The 19,058-nt window shown below is 31.5% G+C and overlaps 1 protein-coding gene across 2 annotated transcripts; it reads right to left on the bottom strand.

The window, feature by feature from the left end:
- Window positions 1-6,076: 6,076 nt before the first annotated feature.
- On the bottom strand, window positions 6,077-16,805 carry LOC109787827 (protein ABSCISIC ACID-INSENSITIVE 5). Of its 2 annotated transcripts, none has more exons than XM_020346400.3 (5): window positions 16,661-16,805; window positions 8,165-9,256; window positions 6,960-7,031; window positions 6,820-6,849; window positions 6,077-6,490 (listed from the first exon to the last, which is right to left on the bottom strand). In XM_020346400.3, the coding sequence occupies exons 2-5, from the start codon at window positions 9,221-9,223 to the stop codon at window positions 6,395-6,397; spliced, it is 1,257 nt and encodes a 418-aa protein (XP_020201989.2). In that variant the 5' UTR covers window positions 9,224-9,256; window positions 16,661-16,805; the 3' UTR covers window positions 6,077-6,394. The 2 variants fall into 2 exon arrangements, with proteins under 2 accessions (XP_020201989.2, XP_020201990.2); XM_020346401.3 differs by lacking the exon at window positions 16,661-16,805 and adding an exon at window positions 10,547-10,671.
- Window positions 16,806-19,058: the final 2,253 nt, after the last annotated feature.

Raw genomic sequence — 19,058 nt, 5'->3', positions numbered from 1 at the left:
AACAAAATGAATTACCTATTGATGATTATTGGAATCTAATGTATGATGAGTTGATTTCCTTGGAGGAAGAAAGGTTAATTGCGTTGCAAAATATTGTTCAACAGAAGGAAAGAGTCGAGAAATCGTACAACAAGAAAGTTAAACCACAACAATTTCGAGTCGGAGACTTAGTGTTGAAAGTGATTCTTCCTGTGGATCAGAAGTCTCGATACTTGGGGAAGTGGTCATATAATTGGGAAGGTCCCTTTGTAGTAGAACAAGTATATTCAAAAAACGCATACGTGATTAAAGAGATAAGTAATTCGAGTGCGAGCAAAGTCATGAATGGGAGATACTTGAAGCATTTTCATAAGAGGATAGAATAATAATTGTTCAACACGAGCCAAACATAAATTAAAAGGAGTCGAAAAGCAGAAAAGAATCTAGTTATTACAGAATTTTGGATTTAAAATCTTTAAAAGCTTTGTAAGCCTCGTCCAAATTTTTTCTTCGAGAATTGCATTGGGCTTCCAAGTGTTTCTTTTGTTCCAAGGTCCTCGCAAGTCGAGAGGATATGACCTTGCCTTCCTCCTTAAGACCTGTCTGACGCTGCTTGATGTCTTGACTCTGAACTTTAATGGCATCCTTCTTCGAGCGAGTCTTATCTAACTCATGCTGCAGAGCCTTGATAGTGATTTCAATGTATGCTTCTTCTTTTTGTAATTGTTGCAAAGAAGAAATCATTTCTGCGGTTGAGTTCTTGATTGAAATCAAGTCATTACGGTGGTTCTCGAGCTTAGCACGGTCTTCTTCGCTTTCAACCTCGACTTGGGCTACCTCTTGAAATATAGTAGACCATTGAGTTTGAAGGTCCCATGTGAGGCTAAAGGGTTTGACGAACTCTTGCAGCTCAGAATGGACCTCAGGGGGAAGGTTTGAGTAAGACAACAGATCGTCCATCATTTGTTCAACCTCTGTCTTGAAATCAGGAATCAGGAAGGCCTGATCAAGATCATCAACATATGCCTTTGCTTGAAAAGAATCAAGCAAAGGTTGATACGATGGAGCCTCAGAGACTTGCTCGACGTTTTTTTCTTTTTCCTTTTCCGACTCAGAAGGACCACTCGTCCAGTTATCCAGAACTTGGAAGATACTGTCGATATCTTCATCTTCTTCATTGAAGAAGCTTATTAAATCTAAGTCTGGAGAAGGAATAGATGAGAGACCTTGGACAGAAGAGGTAGCACCTCCTTGAGTCGAGAGAGAAGCGGCAAAAGGCTTAGGCGATTCAGTCGAACCTGTACAAAAGAAGAACACATAAGAGGATTTCATTAAGGGTCATGATAAATTTGTAAAGTCGAAGGAAATATACCCTTGTTCGGACTCAAGGGAGGTTGTAGCTCGAAAGAAGGTTCACCTTGAGCAGAATCCTGTAAGGTCTCCGCATTGACTAAAGGTTCCGATTGGGGAACCTTGCTCTCTTCGACCTGAGGAGGGATTTGGATGGAGGCCATCATCGAAGCCATCTCAGTAACATTGAATTGAGACGTAACCAACTACAAATCAAAGATAAGCATTTGGTGTTATTAAACATACCTCGAGTGAGAAAAAAAAAGTAGGAAAGAACATGAGCGAACCTGTTGGGACGCCTCAGTAACAGGAGGAACATCTCTCGACATTTCTCGAGAGGAATCAACGTCGATGATTTCAGTACCCTATGATAAATAAGCAACTTTAGAAAGATTTATGTCATGAGAAAATCTAGTCGAAATCAAATTGTTTATAGGAATACCTTAGGCACTGATTTCATAGCATCTTGAAGAAGCTTCCCAGTGGGAGGTTTCTGAGTTTTCTTGGAAAGAGAAACCACCAACTTTCCTTTTCCTTTATCCTGCTTCTTCGTGGTCGAAACCTAAAAGTAAGGGAACAAGATATGAGTAGGACTCAAAGGGATAAAAAATAATAATATTAAGGCAAAGATTCCTCTTACTGTCTTGGTACTGCCTGAATCCACTCTCTGTTTCTTCGAGGTTTCGATACTCTGAAATACGAAAAAGCAAGAAAAGAAAATGAACGAAGAGAATGGATCGAAAAGGTTCAAAGAGATGGTGAGGCGAAAAATCCTTACCTTAGAACGAAGGGTGGCTTTTTCGGAAGCAGTCTTTCTTTTTCGACCCTTCAAGGATGTTCCTTGGACATCATCATCACTCTCCCAAGAAGAATTTTGCTCTTCGTGTTGAGGAACACGTTGGAAAACAGCAGCTATGTAAGAACGTGGTGAGTGAAGGAGGTTATGACAGCCAAGAAATCGAAAACGTTCTTGGGTATAGTCATTTACCAGGGGGAGTATTAGTGTTATCGACCCAACATAGAGGCCACCATCTTCTTCGAGGAAAATCGTACAAGGAACATCTCGCGTAAGTAACTCGATCTTTTACAGGGATTGCTTTATGATCAAGGTAAAATGGGTCGAGCGTTTTTACCCAAGGAGGGTGAGATAAATACTTAGCCAAGCCAAAAAGAGCATTTGGAAGAGAAGGTATCCTTTTAGGACAAAATTTTTCGAAATCAGTTTTTCCTTTAGGGTTAATTACCTTTTTCGAGCGAATGTTCCTCTGTACCATTTTCGATAGAGAGACAGACGCTTCGAAGATGGTTCGACCAACGTTGTCAGGTCGATAACACACTTTAAAAAATTGCTCAAACTGATAAATAATAATTCGGTTCTTGAAAGTACGTGATTGTTTGGGACCCTGCGAGGAAAGAGGAGAGTTAATCAGCTTCTTAAAAAATGCATCAAAATCGAGAAGTTTATCCATATGATATGTACACCACCATCGAAGATAACACTTTGACACTAAGAAAGAGGGAGAGAAACGGCATGGGGTAAATCTAAGTTCTTTTTCAGGTCGAAGAATAAACTCTAAAACTTCCTCATAGTTTCCCGTATCAACACAAATGTCAGAGTCAATACTTTCTTTTCTCCGAAGGGGAAGAGGCTTCATCTGACACAGACCAAATTGGCGAGCAAACATTTGAGGCTGGTAGGGATAAATCCTAACTTCTTTTTGTCTCATGCCATACATGATTACGTCCCAAGATAAAAATCTAGCCCACATCTCAACAGAAGCTGATGTGATATTCCAAACCTGGTTATTTTGTCGAAGCCAAGATGGACCTGTCAAGGTGGGTCGAATGAAAGGAGCTAAATCCTCACTAAATTCAGTGAAGCTCAGAATGGCGTCAATATATGTTGCAAAATTATCAATTAAACGTTTTCGAGGGGTCAAAGTGGTTAAACGTGCACCCTCAAGTTCACAGGTGGGAGTGAAAGTTGAAGTAAGGGATAGTTTCTTCTCGAAGATGGCATTGAGCCATAGTTGGAGTAGCCATAATGGTCCAGAGAGATTTTGAGGTCTAGTTTCTCGGAAAAGGCTTTCAGAGGCTTCATCGAGACAGGTGTACAAGGAAGCCAATAAAAGTTTACTTAAACAAACTTTCTTTTTCAAATGTAAGGCTTGGGCGAGAGTAAAATAGTATTTTGATCAATAAACGATCCTAGAAAAGCATGCAAATTACCATCCTCAAGGGAGAAGGGAAGAAGTACCTGAGAATTATAAATCTTGAGGCTGGCCTCCTCCATGCTGGGAATGGGTACGAAGGTCTCATTGCTCTCAGGGACAGTGCAAACTTGTGCATTACTCATTAACAAAGGAATGGACTGACTGGAGGTTGCAATCGCCATTACAGCTTGGGACGTTGCAACGGCCAATGTAGGAGATGATGAAGAAATCACAGTGGGAGACGAAGCAGAAGCCATAGTTGGAGATGAGGCAGAAGCGGCAGTAGGAGACAATGAAGAGGCCACGGCAGCGGAAGTGGACGCAGCAGAAGAAGCCATAACGAACAAAAGCAAGAATAGAGAGAACGGCCGGAGAAGAAGATCAAGAACCAGAGCAAAAGAAGGAGCAATGAGCAAGAAAACTTGGGCACGAAGGAAGAGAATGGTGAAAACGATTTAACCCTAGGGTGAAAAAAGGTCTTAAACGAGGTAAATGGGCCTAAGTTGAAACGGGTTGGGCAAGGTTATTTAAAATTTAAATTGAATTTCCAAAACAACCGCCAAAACGTTTCATATCAGAAGACAAATTTATGGAAAAACGGAAGTATGCGCCGTCAGAGCCATCAATGTCACATCCAAATGGTCAGTACATTAATTGATGACAAGAATAGGTTTTCATCGAAGGAATGATTAGTTAACATCAAGAAACAAATCGAGGAAGTATCGAAGAACAACCTTGATAGGAATTTAGTTCTCTCCTAAGATGCTCATCGAAACAAAATTCCTAGGGGGGCATTTGTTAGGCTTACTCGAAAATCATGTGACTCGAAAAAGGGTGTGAAAATTACTCGAAACAAAAGATAAAGGTCAACACCTACCAAGATTAAATTGAGAGCCTTATTTGTTCACATGTGAATGTGTTCGAATAGAATTAATTAAATTGAACAAAGGAGTGCTCGAAAATTTATCTGTTGTTCATTGAGGGGTTAAGCTAGAATGCGGTCTCGATAGCAACTCGAAAATGTAATAGTAACTCGAAATTGTAGAGAGTTGTTATTGAAGGGATCTTAACAGTTAAGGCGCACTAAGGTGGTTATTAAGGGTCGAATCGAGTAAAGTTGAAGCGTGAGGCGAACGGTTATGGGAAGTTACAATTTAGAGTCACGTAACAAGCATAGTGGATAGCGGTTATTCCCTAGTGGCGTACATGCATGAAATTAACCGTTCTTGATTGGCTCTATAAATACAGAAGCTACGTACCTTCACGGGAGTCGGAAAACTTCATACTAAAACTACACTCTGAAGCACTCTCTGCCTACGCTATGACTTTCGTGCATGGAATCGTGTTTGGGTATGGTTGCTTCTTGACCACTCTTCTTTTTTTCTTTTCTAGAGTAGGATTAGTTTAGTTTAGTGTTCCTTATAATCACTTCATTTTTATTCACGTACATTTCTGATGATGTTGTAATGCTTGAAAAGTATGAACCATGATTTGTCTAGGAATTATATCTGTTGTTCATTCTGTTTATTTAAGCATCTACGTGCATGAACACTGTTTCTTAATAATCGTTGATGAATATCTGGAAAGCGAAAATTATTAAATTGTCTTCTAATATCTGGAAAGTAGAGATTATTAAATTGTCTTCTTACACTCTCGAACCTTAAATTACATACCTAAATTGAAACCGTTGTAGTGCTAATTCAAATAAAAAGAATCCATAAAACGAAATCCACCCTAAACACTTCCACAATTATTATTATTTTTTTTATAAACGTCGCATTTTCATGGTTTGTAACTTTTGTTTTTGTTTGTCTTAAATTGTGTTATGCCAATGTTTGATATGTTGTATCACAGTTGATTAATCTTTCAATGTCAACAATATTATAAAGGAACAATTATATCCATCAATCACTTGCTTAAATCACAAATTTCATTATAAAAATTTAGACCAAGAAAAATATGTAACATAAATAATCAAAATAAACAATTAACCTTTAATATTATAAATATATTTATCTCTCTATATATATATATTTCAATACTTTATTTCAATTTAATAATACGTTTTTATCAATTTAAAATTTCTTACTAATTTTAAATTGTCTTTTTTACATTGAATATATATTTCACACAATTTTTAAGAGTAACTTATTTATTTATGTTTAAAACTTACTTAAAATTTCTTATCAATTTTTTATATTAACCGGGGCAAGAAATTAATCCCCAATATACATAAACCAAGCAATGATTGGGGCAAGAAAGTCAATGTACATTATCCATGCATATTTATAGTTAAGCATTATAGTACTTTGGTAGCATTGTTTAAAGCAATAAATATTTCAATTTGGTTTCTACTTTACTTTCTTTCACGAAGATGAAACATGCAAGCAGTTACAGTAATTAGCTAGTAATTAATGCATCAAGTCCTAAAGCTTCTATAACCATACTAATAAATGAATTGATGCTATCTATTCCTTGTTTGACGCCACTGGATTTATTTCACAAATATGAACACGCAAAGGGCCACCGATGAATGATGATTAACATGCATATCGCTTATATATATTGTATAAGAAAACTACAACTATGATTTTGTATATTTGGGAAAATGACATCAATAAAACAAACAACTATATTTACCATATTTCTCTAACTACTCGCTCAACAAATCCTTGTTGATCACTAACTTCTGCGGAATTGGATTCTCAAAATGAAATTCACAACTTGTCTTGTGTCTCTATTCCTTTTAGCTGATTTTGGCATGAGTTTCTCTCTGTGTTCTTCTTCATGCAAAATGCACCTGCATACTAAAATCTAAGAACTGTCACTGGTTGCACATGTAGATCCTTTGTTCATAAAGGGCAACTTTGGGTCCTTCTCAGTGATGCCAATTTCCTTTTGGCCTTCTGAGCGTTGGTTTGAACTGATCCATTCACTTCCTCTAAATTCTGCACAATAAGGTGATTACAAGTTCATCATCCAAAAGAAACTATGGCTGTTTAGTTAAAATAAAGATATGACTATATAAGCTTTTTCTATAACATATCCTCATGGGAAATAAAATAATCAACCACACTGATTCATACTAATTATTATTAGTAATTTGCTTCGGACCATGCATAGCCAAGCACAGCAAATATTAATAATAATAAATATACGGTTCTCTTATTGAATTGTGCTGGTGGTTGTGGAAATTGAAAGGACAAACTTACAATGAAGTTTACCTAAATGTGAGATCAAATAAAAGGGTTTGTAATTGAACAAGCATAATAGTTACCTGTTGCTTTCTTCTCCTCTCAAGATCGGCCTAGAGATAGAAGCATATGTCAGATATGAAATTGTTATTATTAGTACAATAAAGAAAGGAAAAAAGAAAAAACCCTGAACTTTGATCAAAGTACAAATAAGTTGGCATACCACAGCTAGTTTAAGTTGGGCGTTCTCTTCTTTTAATTGGTTCAATTCTGCTTCTAATTCAACAGTGTATGCCTGCAAAGACAAAAATAGAAATGGTTATGTCACGCAAATGAAGGTTATTAACAATACTTTGTCAAATATTTATGCTAGATTATGACATCCTAGTTAGCATCTTCAACTTTTCCCCCCTTTGCATCCAATGGTTCATACGACTTTTTCCCCTTTGTATCAAATAGTTTAAAAATGATTTATATCTCCAGTGTAATTTCATTCATTTTGCTTGAAGTTAGAAGGAAATTCTCTTTTAAGGGTAAAACAACTCAAACTCTCAAAAGTAAACCCCTACTTTTTTCTTTGGCCGTGGTGATCCCTGGTATACATGAGTGACGTACCTTTTCTCTGCTATTTCCCCATCTCTAGTAATCAGTTTATCATTTATAAGTGTTATTCTCACATTTTTTCCCTACCCCTTCTATATCCTCTTTTTGATCAATAAAGGATAAGAGGGTCTATCAGTAAAGGTGATGTAAAGAGTAGAGTAAAACAATATAACGTAAAAAAAGAAAAAGTTGCTGTTAATTATTCTGCCTCTAACTGTTTTGCCTGCACCAAATTATAAGTTATGCTGGAACTCTCTTACTGAAAAATACATTGCACTCCATAACACTCTTATGTTGACAATTTGACATCTTTAAATACCAAACTACAACTTAAGAAAAAGAATCACAATTTTGGCCAGATCTTGTGGCCAATTAATCAGTAGTTGATTTTAATAGCAGTCCTGAGATGTGGGTTACCCTTACAACCCTATAAAAGAAAAAAAAAACTAGTCCCGGTGCCTTTGTTTATAGGTAAGATAACAAAATCTTAACCAGTAGCTAGTTCAGGGACTTAAAAGAGTATATATAGATCGAAACTACACAAACTGCAGTGCACATTGCACAGTAATCTCAGAGAACCAGATAAGCAGCAACAAGTTTTTTTATTAGATGCATGATAATCAAGACATCTAATGCCAAGAAAAAGATTTTCAGACAACTGTGAGTGTACACACCTTGAAAGATAAGAAAAAACGAAATATAAGTGATTGATATGATGTGATATAAGGAATCAAAGATGTCATGTCACTTGAGTGTTTGTAAATTTTAGATGCCTAAATATCATAACGCAATTATAAATGCAGTTTGTGAAAACAAGGTACCAACCTGTTTTCTTGCTCTAGATCTGGCTGCTGATTCTCTGTTCTTGATCATCCTCCTCTGCCTTCTCTCCACCACCTTCTCCACAGGACCATCCAACACCCTCTTTCTCCCTCTAAACACCACCATCTCCACCCCAAACTGCCCACCAGAGTTCTCACCAGTACCTATCCCCTCAGGCGAAACCGGGCTAACCGGCGCCGCCATTCCCATATTAGTCGCCGCCACCGCCGCCGCATAACCGCCGCCACCATTCACCCCCCTCCCTCCAAAGCAAACTGCCGCCGCCGAATACCCAGAAGGCTCCCCAATTGCACCACCACCACTCTGCACCACGGCCTGATAAGGCCGTGGTGCAACCACATTCCCACCACTACTACCGCCGCCGATCCCGATCATTGGCCTACTCACAAAAGAAGGCCCCATTGCATTTGGATACATGGCATACTGCTGCATATGATGATGAGGCTGAGGTTGGAGTGGCATTGCACAATGTTCCCTTGCTACCCCAGCTTTGATCAAGAAATCCTCCAAAGTCATCTCTCCAAAGGTGGGTTGGCAAGGGGCAGATTCGGTATTTGGAGCATTGTTGGTATTTCCAACACTGCCACAATTGTTGTTGTTGTTATTCTCTTGTTGTCCTTTGTGTATCTCAGACCAAACCTCGTCCACTGTTTTCCTACACAAGGGTGCAGGAAGTGTTAGAGACCCTTGTCGAGGCAAACTCGGTTGCTTCCTTATCAACCCTTTATCAGTGGAAGCTTCACTTAGCGACAAGTTGTTCATGTTGTTGTTGTTGTTGTTGTTGATGACGTTGGAGTTGTTCAACACTTGGTTCTCTTCCGCATTCCATATGCTGCTGAGAAACTCGTCCATGTTCATTGACCCGAAGTTCTTGCCACTCTCCCATAGCGTGTGCTGGAACTCGTCGAGGGTGAGGGAGTATATTGAGTTCTGTCTTCCCAGTGATGAGAACGGAAATTGGTTCTTGTTGCTGTGTTGATCCAATTGTAGCGGCGATTCCACCTCGTTTTGGGTGTTCATACCGGACTCAGGCACCACCATGTTGTTGTTATTCTCTCTCTCTTTTTCTCTTTGCTGCAAAGATATGTTACTTGTCAAGTCAAACACAAACTATAATTAAGTGCTCTTCTCTTTATTTTTGCACCGGGTTTGTGAAAGTTCATCACTATGTGTCGATGGAAAAAACAAACAAGTTAGTCAGTCATCAATACATTATTCACAACAACTAATTCTATTTTTTAAATTATTTTATTTTATTTTTATTTCATTAAATAACTTGATATAATAATATTAAAAAATATGATTAATTATTAGTATAAAAAAAATTTTATATTAATAATATATAAGTGATTAACTCAAAATAAAATAAATAAAGTAAGAAAAAGGAAGATAAAGAGAGAAATAAGTTTTTATTAAAATAAAATTTTGGGTTATTAATTTGATGAGATAAATAAAAAGAGAAATTTAAAAAGTATTATGAAGTTTTTCTGTGTAATGATACACATATAATAATTTGTAAGAAGTCAGCTTTTGTGTTTATCTGTTTTGCTTTTCATTAAAAAAAATTGATATAGCACAATTCGTTGTATAAGTATAAATTTTTGAAGAAAAAAATAGATTAAAAATATATAAAAAAAAAGACATGTTTTACCCTTATCACATTTAACAAGTCTATATAATCAATTAACACACCCAACCAATTATTGATGAGATCTAATTTGAATATGACTCGACTAGTGCAAAACAAATTGTTGCTAATTAAGTATCACCTTTCAGAGAAAAATTAGACTACAAATAATTAAAAAAAAACATGTTTTACCCTTATAACATTTAACAAGCCTACATACAGCCATTGGATAGGGACTATCTGCATAAGCACTATGATGTGATTCGCCGGATAAAGCACATGGTAGTTAGGGACTGGATTGTTTATGTAAGTCATATCTCTAGAGAGATGAATTCAGTAGTTCATACGCTTGCTAATTGGGGTGTACGGAATGTAGGTTCCATTGTATTTTGGAAGAGTCCTCCTGATTTTATCCTGTTAGCACTAGGGAGAGACTCTATGTCATTGTCTGCTGTTTTAAATTTCATTCTTTACAAAAAAAAAAAAAAACAAGCCTACATAAAGGATAATTAACGCACCCAACCAATTATTGACGAGATCTAATTCGAATGTAACTTGACCAAAAATCAATTATCAACGCAACAATACCATAACGAATTGATCATCACCCAACACAAAGATGAGAAGCTTTAATTATAGCTCACAAGCATGAGATAAATGACTTACATACATGGATAGTGAAAGGGAAAGAACATTATTCACTCAAATAAAATCGAAGATTAGTAGTTTGTGTTTACCAAGCACAGCAGATGGAAGATCAGAAAAGAAAATGGAGACCAAAGATCGAAGATAGGTGAGAGAGAGTAGGACACACCATAATGAAAACTGACCAATTTCTTGTATTTTCTACGATATTTCGCACTATTTTAAGCAAATTAGAGATCAAACAAGACACGAGTTATTTTGGACACACTATATCGAAAATCGAGAAACACGCTATAATATTGAAAACCGAGACTTATTACACACGGTATTGAAAACTCACCAATTTCTTGTTTTGTCAAAGATATTTCACACCATTTCACCTAAAAAATATTTTTAATTTTATGTGAAGCTCACTTTTTATTTCTTTCCTCCCAATTTCATCTTAACCAAATAAAATCAATTTAATATTTACTATATGGAATCCCATCTCAACTTCTTAACTAAATCAACTCTAGTAAACTCAAGGAAAAAGAGGAATACTGGAGAAAAGAAGATAATATAAAAACTTTATGATGGTGATCTTTCTTGCTATGGAAGCAGTAAATTATGTGTCATTCAATTTTTCCACCAAGTCAATGGAGCTATCACTATTTTTATTTTCATCAGTCACTATATTTGGGCATCTACAAATCAAATTTTTCTCATTATCAATATTTTTTTAAGGGTATGGTGATACACCGTTAATGAATTACAATTATTCAAAATTTTACACAATTATCAAATCAAAAATCACAATTTATACAATTTTTAGAAAAATGTAATTATTATTAAAATCAACCAACTTTATCATTTATGTGGATTGTAATTGAAAAAAAACTTTACAATATATATAACTTTTAAAATAATTATTATATAAAAATTAAATTAAATTGTGACTGTGTAAAATTATTTTTCGTCCTCCAACTATTGATGTATTACACTTAGGGGGGTGTATTGGATTAGGATTTTAAAGGACTTTTTTAGTTAAAAAAAATCCTGCGGATTTTAAAAGACTTTGCAGGATTTTCATGACTTTTAAGATTTTGCAAGATTCTACAAGACTTAAAATCAGGATTTTAATGGATTCTGCAAGACTTTTAAATTAGGATTTTAATGGATTCTGTGGGATTTTGTGGAGTTTTGACATTTGATAAGATTTAAAAAAAATTATACATTCAAATTTAAAAAGAGTCAAAGATAAAAATAATAAATAAAAAAAATAATGTCTAGATAAATAATAATAATAATTCTCTATAATATTCTATCATCTTTTTATAGCATCCACTATCAATTGTAACAATTCATCAGAATCATCCTTAATCCAAGCTTCATAGTTTTCTTTCTCTTTTCATTTTTCTTTATTATTTCCTTGTGAATCTCCCATTTGAATTACTAAAACAATATATGTTAAAAAATAGTTATATAAATAATTACGGATAATAGACAAAATCAATAAAATTATATTATTATTTTTAGAAGCACACCATCATACAAGATCGAATATATTTTTGCTATCCAAATGGATCAAATACCTCAGTTATTATAAAAAAAATGTAAAAACGAAAATATAGAAACATAAGATAATTTTTTATATAAAAAAATTAGTATATTCGATACTGAAAAAATATTTAGATATATAATTTTTTTTATATAAACAGAAGTATTTAGATATAGAGAATATATATATATATATATATATATATATATATATATATGATAATTTTTAACGATATTTATAAATATAAATTATTCTAACAAATATTTTAACAATATTTTCTTTTTTAAAAAATAAGTTAATGAAGGCATAAATCCTAAATCCTAAAAAATTAGATATTGCAATGTCTTATGTTAATTTTCTTTTTTTAAAATATAAAAAATCTTAATTTCATAATATAAAAATAAAAAAGAAAAATTCATAGTAAAAAAAATAAAATAATTGTTGAGTCATAAAAGGAGGAGGGATAAGAGTAACAAATTCAAAGGAAAGAGAGAATTCGCAATTTTTATGCTAAGAGGGTTCTTCCCCCTACTAAGATCCATTTTTATCTCATTCTACTCACAAAAACCCTAACAAATTCATCTTTTATATATATATATATATATATATATATATATATATTGTTGAGATTATGATATCAATTTCATCTTTCACCTTTTTCTTTTCTTAACGTGTGTCATAAAAAAAATTACCACTTAAAAGTTAAAATTTCAAGTATTTTTTTGTGTTATATAAAGGAACAAATTCAACTACATAGAATAAAATAAAGTAAGTCAATTAAAGAGAACGAACAGAAAAATAAAACAAGTCAATGACACTATCATTTAGATATTAGAGTTTCACAAAATAGGAGAATGGTATGAGAATAGTATTATATATGAGCAATGAATAATAGTGTAGTATTATTAGTAGAGAAAAAATGGAGAAGACAGGAGCATAGAAAAAAAAGATGAAAAATTCACTTGAAAATTCTTAAAACACTTGAAAAATCATTTCAAACAATCCTTCAAAATCCGATGGGTTTGGATGAGATTGTTTTATGAATCTGGTATTTATAGATAACACTAGAAAGTCTTTCAAAATCTCTCTCACACAACAATCCTTTAAAATCCTTAAATTTTTGAATACCAATGGATTGTTTTTAAGTTGTAAAAAATCTCAAATGAATACCAGTGGATTTTAATGGACTCTTTAAAAAATCCTAAAAATCCATATTGAATACCACTGGATTGTTTTTAAGTGACATAAAATCCTGATTGAATACCAATGGACTTTTTTACTCAAAAAAAGTCTTTTAAAATCCTACGAAATCCTAAACCAATACACCCCCCTTAAACTCATTTTTTCAATAAAAAACAAAATGTATGCACATTCCAACATATTCTCTTTACTTTCTTTATGTATAATTTTAAAACCTAAAAATATAAAATTCTTCCAGTGGTCGACACGTATAACTGCATAGTGCATGCCCACTTTTTTTTTCTTTTTTTTTTCTCACTTTTTTCATTTTTATAACAGCCTAGTTTTATAAAATTGTGAAAAGAAAAGATGAGAAAAAAGGGAGAATTGTAAAATAAAATTCATGACGTTATATAAAGAAAGAAACTGTAAAAATATAGTGGAACATTAATTTTAAAAAAAAGTAATTTGTTACGATAATTTAATATTGTTTTGACATGTAAATATATTTTACTTTAGTTTAATTTATGGTTAAAAATAAATTACACATTTCACTATTTTTCGTTTTTCCCCGGCCTCTAACTTTTTAAGATGACATAGCAAACACAAAGTAGTTGAAATGTAAGAACACAAATTAATAATAATAATAATAATAATAATAATAATAATAATAATAATAATAATAATAATAATAACCCGCCAGTTTTTCTAACTTATATTTATCAAATTATCACAGTTTTTTTTTTCACGAGTATCCCTAACTTACTAAACAAAAACTAATCCTAAATATTTGAACAGTAGGGTCGAATATGAAATTATTCGCTAAATAAACCATCTCTATAGTTAAGAAAAATAATATGTCTAATTATTAGATCAACCTATCATATTTATCATTTTATTACTCTAGCTAGATAGAAATCTAAATATCAAAAGTTTAATTTACTCAATGCGTGAATAATCAAAGGTAAAAGTGCGATTTAATCAATGTGTGAATAATCAATGGTAAAAGCGCGATTTAATTTGATATTTTCTTAAAAGTTACCTAAATCTAATAAGAAAATTAAGTATGATTTAATTTAAATGAATTATGAAATTTAAATACAATCAAATCAATTTTTTTTAATGATTTTATGTAGTTCAGCTTTTATGATTTTTAAATTTTTTATTTAAAATATGTAATATTATATTATATCTGTACATAAAATAAAATTTAAAATATTTAAATATTTTGATCACTTAATGTATTTAACACCGATTCCTATCTTATTATTTTAGTAAAAATATTTTTTTTAATACAATTTTAGCTATCATATAAAATATTTTTAGCCATTGAAAAAGAAATATTTTCAAACACTATAAATAATTCATACTTTTTTATTTTAAAATTTAATTTAGTAGCTTAAAATTTTATAAAATACTTCTTAAATATTAAAAGTCTTTTAGTAACTTACCATTTTGTAGAATACATAATATCAATTTTATATACATGTACTATATATTTAGAAGAAAAAAAATATACTTATAAATAAGTTCAATTTTAGTTTGGAACGATTCATCTTTTTCGAATTGAACCGTGAAATTTTGAAAATTTAAAAACCATCAAAACGAATTGATTTTTATAATTTTTTAAGATCAATTTAGATTTACACGATTTCTCATTTGGGTTGGATTGATTTTGAAAACTTCTAATCAATTGATTTTGAACAACTTCTAATTGGTGGGCAGCTTCAAGATAATTTGCTCGATGCTAAAGTAGTAACACTGTTTGAACATGCATTACCTATGGACAAATTAAGCCTTAATATTATTTTATATTTTTCAGCTATCTACTCTTAATTTTCCTTTTCTAGATTTCCTATGGCATCCCCACATTAATCTATACACTTCTGAACCACATAACAAAACATTACTTCATTCTGTTGAGCAGCAATATCAACGTACGATTAGTAATGTATCAAATTAAAGAAACAAAACTTAGAAATAATATAAAATTGAGTTGGGAGAGCTTGTGGCTTTCCCACAGAATCAAGTCCTTTTTCTTTTGTCGGGTGCAACAAAGTATTCCAAAATATTTTGCACATTATTTAATATTATCCAAATCTAGATGACGGTACATATAATATATGGTGATATTGATTCTTGTTCCAGTGTTGAGAAATTCTTTCCCTCCACTGAATCCCACTCACATCACATATGCAATGCAAAGTCAAGAATATTATGAGTATCGATCGACATAGCACAGAAAGTTGAAATCTCTATGGCAACCCTTTGTCTAGAGTCTATAAATATTGAAGCAACTACCAGTTTTATTGGCATTCAGAACTGCAGTAGTAGGTATGGACCTCCATCAGGACCATAACCATTAATAGTGTGCCATATACGAGCTCAAAACACACAAGCTTGTTAGGGTCGTGTTTGGTTTTTCTAAGCTTTAAGTTTTTATCAGGAGAAATTTCACTCTTTATGTACCATACAACCACAGTTATAATGAATAATAATAATAAAATATAATACATATACTGTTTTTTCATTTAGTACTTTTTTAAAGGTAATTTTAGTCCTTGAATTTTATCGATTTTATTATTTTAAGTATCTATTGTAAAAAAAAAATCATAAAATCAAATAAAATTTGTTTATGGATTAAAAGTGAAAAATTGAAAAAGAAAAATTCAAGAACTAAAAAAAACATATTTAATATGTCGTGTTCACATTTGCTTAATATGAGTTAAATTAATTTTCACACATCAAAAGTGAAATATTTTTTTACTACCCACTAATTAAAAATAATTTTTTGATAACAAATTTTGAAAAAAATTAATAAAAAATATGATTTTATTTTGTTACAAAAAGAAAATATTATTTTTTTTTCTTCTATAAATTAACGAGTGAATCTGTTCCAGTTAATAATGATTAATAAAATCATTATGACAAATAAAATTATACCCTAATATTTAATGTAACTTATAGTATAAGACACAAACTCAATATACTATTAGTTAAGTTAGTTGGTACGAATTGATTCGCGAAATATTTTGTAGATACGAGTTAGATGCCCGATTTTACAAGAAAAAAATAATAGTTTTTTGTCTTTGTCTTTGTCTTTTTTTTTTTTTTTTTTTTTTTTTTTTTTTTTTTTTTCCTTCCGTTGGCTTGGAAAACATAGTGGCTCAATATCCATATATGATACACTTGAAAGGAAAAAATAAACCATGATGAGAAACGAGATTAAGGTATAACAAACCAGCTACACCAATCACATCTTAACAAAAAATAAAGGAAGCTAGCAACTACCAAATCATACTGCTTACACACGAACATTATCAAAATAAGACAAATTAACTCTAAATAACCAAGCATGCACCTTGTGACTTTGTTAAATCCACACATCTCATATTCAAACCAAAAGATGGTGCAACGAAAACACAATATTAGCAAGCATATACATAATTACGTTGCATAGTAATAACAAAGTACATGGAAAAAGAGATACCTGAATAAGAAGAACACGTAGGTACGTAAGAGTTTTAGTTTAGAGAGTGTTGCAACACTTACTGAGAGAGTGTTAAAAGTGGATTTAGACGCCAGAAAAGAACGGCGTTATTAAAGAATAAAAGAGTTGTAAAATGGTGCAACATGTAAGTGGAAAAGAAATTGTCCGATGTAGAGAGCGAAAAAATCAGAGACGAAATTGTCGCATGTTTCGCCACGTTAAGGACAGGTGTCGTTTTGGTGCAGTCACTGATTTGGGTTCAACACGTATATCTCCTAATCTCACTTTTTTTTTTTTTTTTAATTTATTTAATTGTTTTCCCTTGAAAACGTGAGTGTGTGTGTATTTATTATATATGCTTGATTGTGAGGTATCTGATACTGCGACAAACCACGAAAAGGATATCGACTTGTGGTGAACAACGTGCCTTGGTAGTGGTGATTCTGAATCCTTTCAATTACTTTTCTGCCATGCCATTTTTCTTGGCTATACATTTTTCTCACCATTAATTTTCTCTTTTGTTTTTGGATATTCTACAATGAGATGAAACAAACGTGATGTGTTATTATTGCAAATGCAAACATTTGGATAAGGGGAGATGATAATTAGATGGAACATTAAAGAAAGAACTTAGAATTATATATTAAGTGTGATAGGATGGATTATTGTATAAGGGGGAAATTATATATATATAACTAAATGGAATATTAAAGAAAGAACTTAGAATTATCGTATTTATTTATTAGTTTTTTATTTTAGTTTTAAAATGATGACATTTATAAAATCATCTAATTATTATAGTCAATATAATAATAAAAATTAAAGTAATATTTATAGGACTTCAAGTTCGAATGGTGTTGTTGTTATAAGTTTTATAGATACAAAAAATTGTAAATTGTAACTCTTTGATTTTTAAGGTATTAATGATAAATATGAATGTTTATTTTATCTCTTATAACAAATAAGTAATTTTTAATGTTTTTTTAAGCCACGGACTCTTTGATGTTAAATTTTAGGAAGTAGGAATAGTGATAAAAATAACTATGAACAATATATTAAGGTGAATGTTAAGATCAGTTGTTTTAGAATAAGAAACTTAGTTGAAAATATTTAAAAGAATTAAAAATACATGAAAAAGCATTTATAGAAGATGTAACCTATGTTAAATAAATTGAATTCAATGCGTGGGTCCAACTAGTTGAACCGAAAACCAATTCTTTTATTGCTTTTGATCCAACCTTTTATTGTATTGATCAACCACACAGTAAATTAGTGACCAATTTGAGTTATTATTATTATTAAAAGACATTTTTTGCTTCTGTATATTTTAAAGTAGATAAAAGGAAAATTACTTAAAATTAAATAATAGTTGTAGTATTACTAAGAAGGTTTAAGTGGTTCTTGAAACATATATGGAACTCAGTTATGTTACACGACAGGACTGAGCATAGGGAAGTTGGGTCAGTTTATATTTGTCCATATCTAGTCCAAAATTTTGACAGAATTATTTATTTAAAATACAAACTAACCTAATTAATACTTGAAAATATAAAATGATATTGGACAATATGACATTTTAAGTTTTTAACATAATATATTAATATTAACTTATTTATATTAAATTATAAAATAAAGAAGTATATTTTATGATATATATTTTAAAATAAATGATATTATTATAAATATAATATCATATAATACAAAATATTACCTATTAAATAAGATAACTTTTTATTAATATAAAATTGTTTTAAAAAATATTTTTAATGATATATATTATATAGGATATTAAATTTCATTTAAATATATAAAATATAATTTTAAAATTTAAACTCATTCAATCATTTTCGAGTCAAAATAGGCTAGTGATGTATAACTAGTTTAGTGAAATCCCTTCTATTATGGGCTGGCCTTCCTCTAATCAATGGGCATCGAAGCCCATCATGGCCCAAGCAAATTCCTATTGTTTGGGTTGTATCTATGAGCCTAATAATACTCAAATCAAATTAGTATCTTGTGCACATCAGTGAAAAAAGAATTGTCCTCTTTCAAAATGTTTTATTTTGTGTTAATTATTACCAGATGCATTTCGAAGAATAATCAAGGTATACTTTCTTTTTTCTTTTCAAACAAGAATTTCTTTTGAGATAAATTTCAACACTAAATGTGAGTATATATCTCTCAAAGAAAATTCAAACTTTAGATTGTGCAGTTGTAAAATCTAATCTCTTTTATTTGACTCAACTTTTGCTTATAGTAATATTTTTAAAAATGAGAATTTAGTTTATTAGTACAAAGTATTCATCAACTTTGCCAATTAATATTTGTTGAAAAACCTAAATGACCCACCTTTAATAAAGTTTATTATTCTAATTATATTTTTTTATTTATAAGTCTC

The sequence above is a fragment of the Cajanus cajan genome, chromosome 7 (assembly GCF_000230855.2).
Source record: "Cajanus cajan strain Asha chromosome 7, NIPB_CcT2T_4, whole genome shotgun sequence".
Classification (NCBI taxonomy): domain Eukaryota; kingdom Viridiplantae; phylum Streptophyta; class Magnoliopsida; order Fabales; family Fabaceae; genus Cajanus; species Cajanus cajan.
This window is presented reverse-complemented; position numbering and strand designations above follow the sequence as displayed.

Excerpts from the sequence above, each read along its gene's own strand:
- LOC109787827 (XM_020346400.3), bottom strand. The coding sequence starts at position 9,223 with ATGGTGGTGCCTGAGTCCGGTATGAACACCCAAAACGAGGTGGAATCG. Across the intron at positions 6,850-6,959 it reads CCCAACTTAAACTAGCTGTG|GCCGATCTTGAGAGGAGAAG; the intron begins GTATGCCAACTT and ends TTCTATCTCTAG. Across the intron at positions 6,491-6,819 it reads AGAGGAGAAGAAAGCAACAG|AATTTAGAGGAAGTGAATGG; the intron begins GTAACTATTATG and ends CTTATTGTGCAG.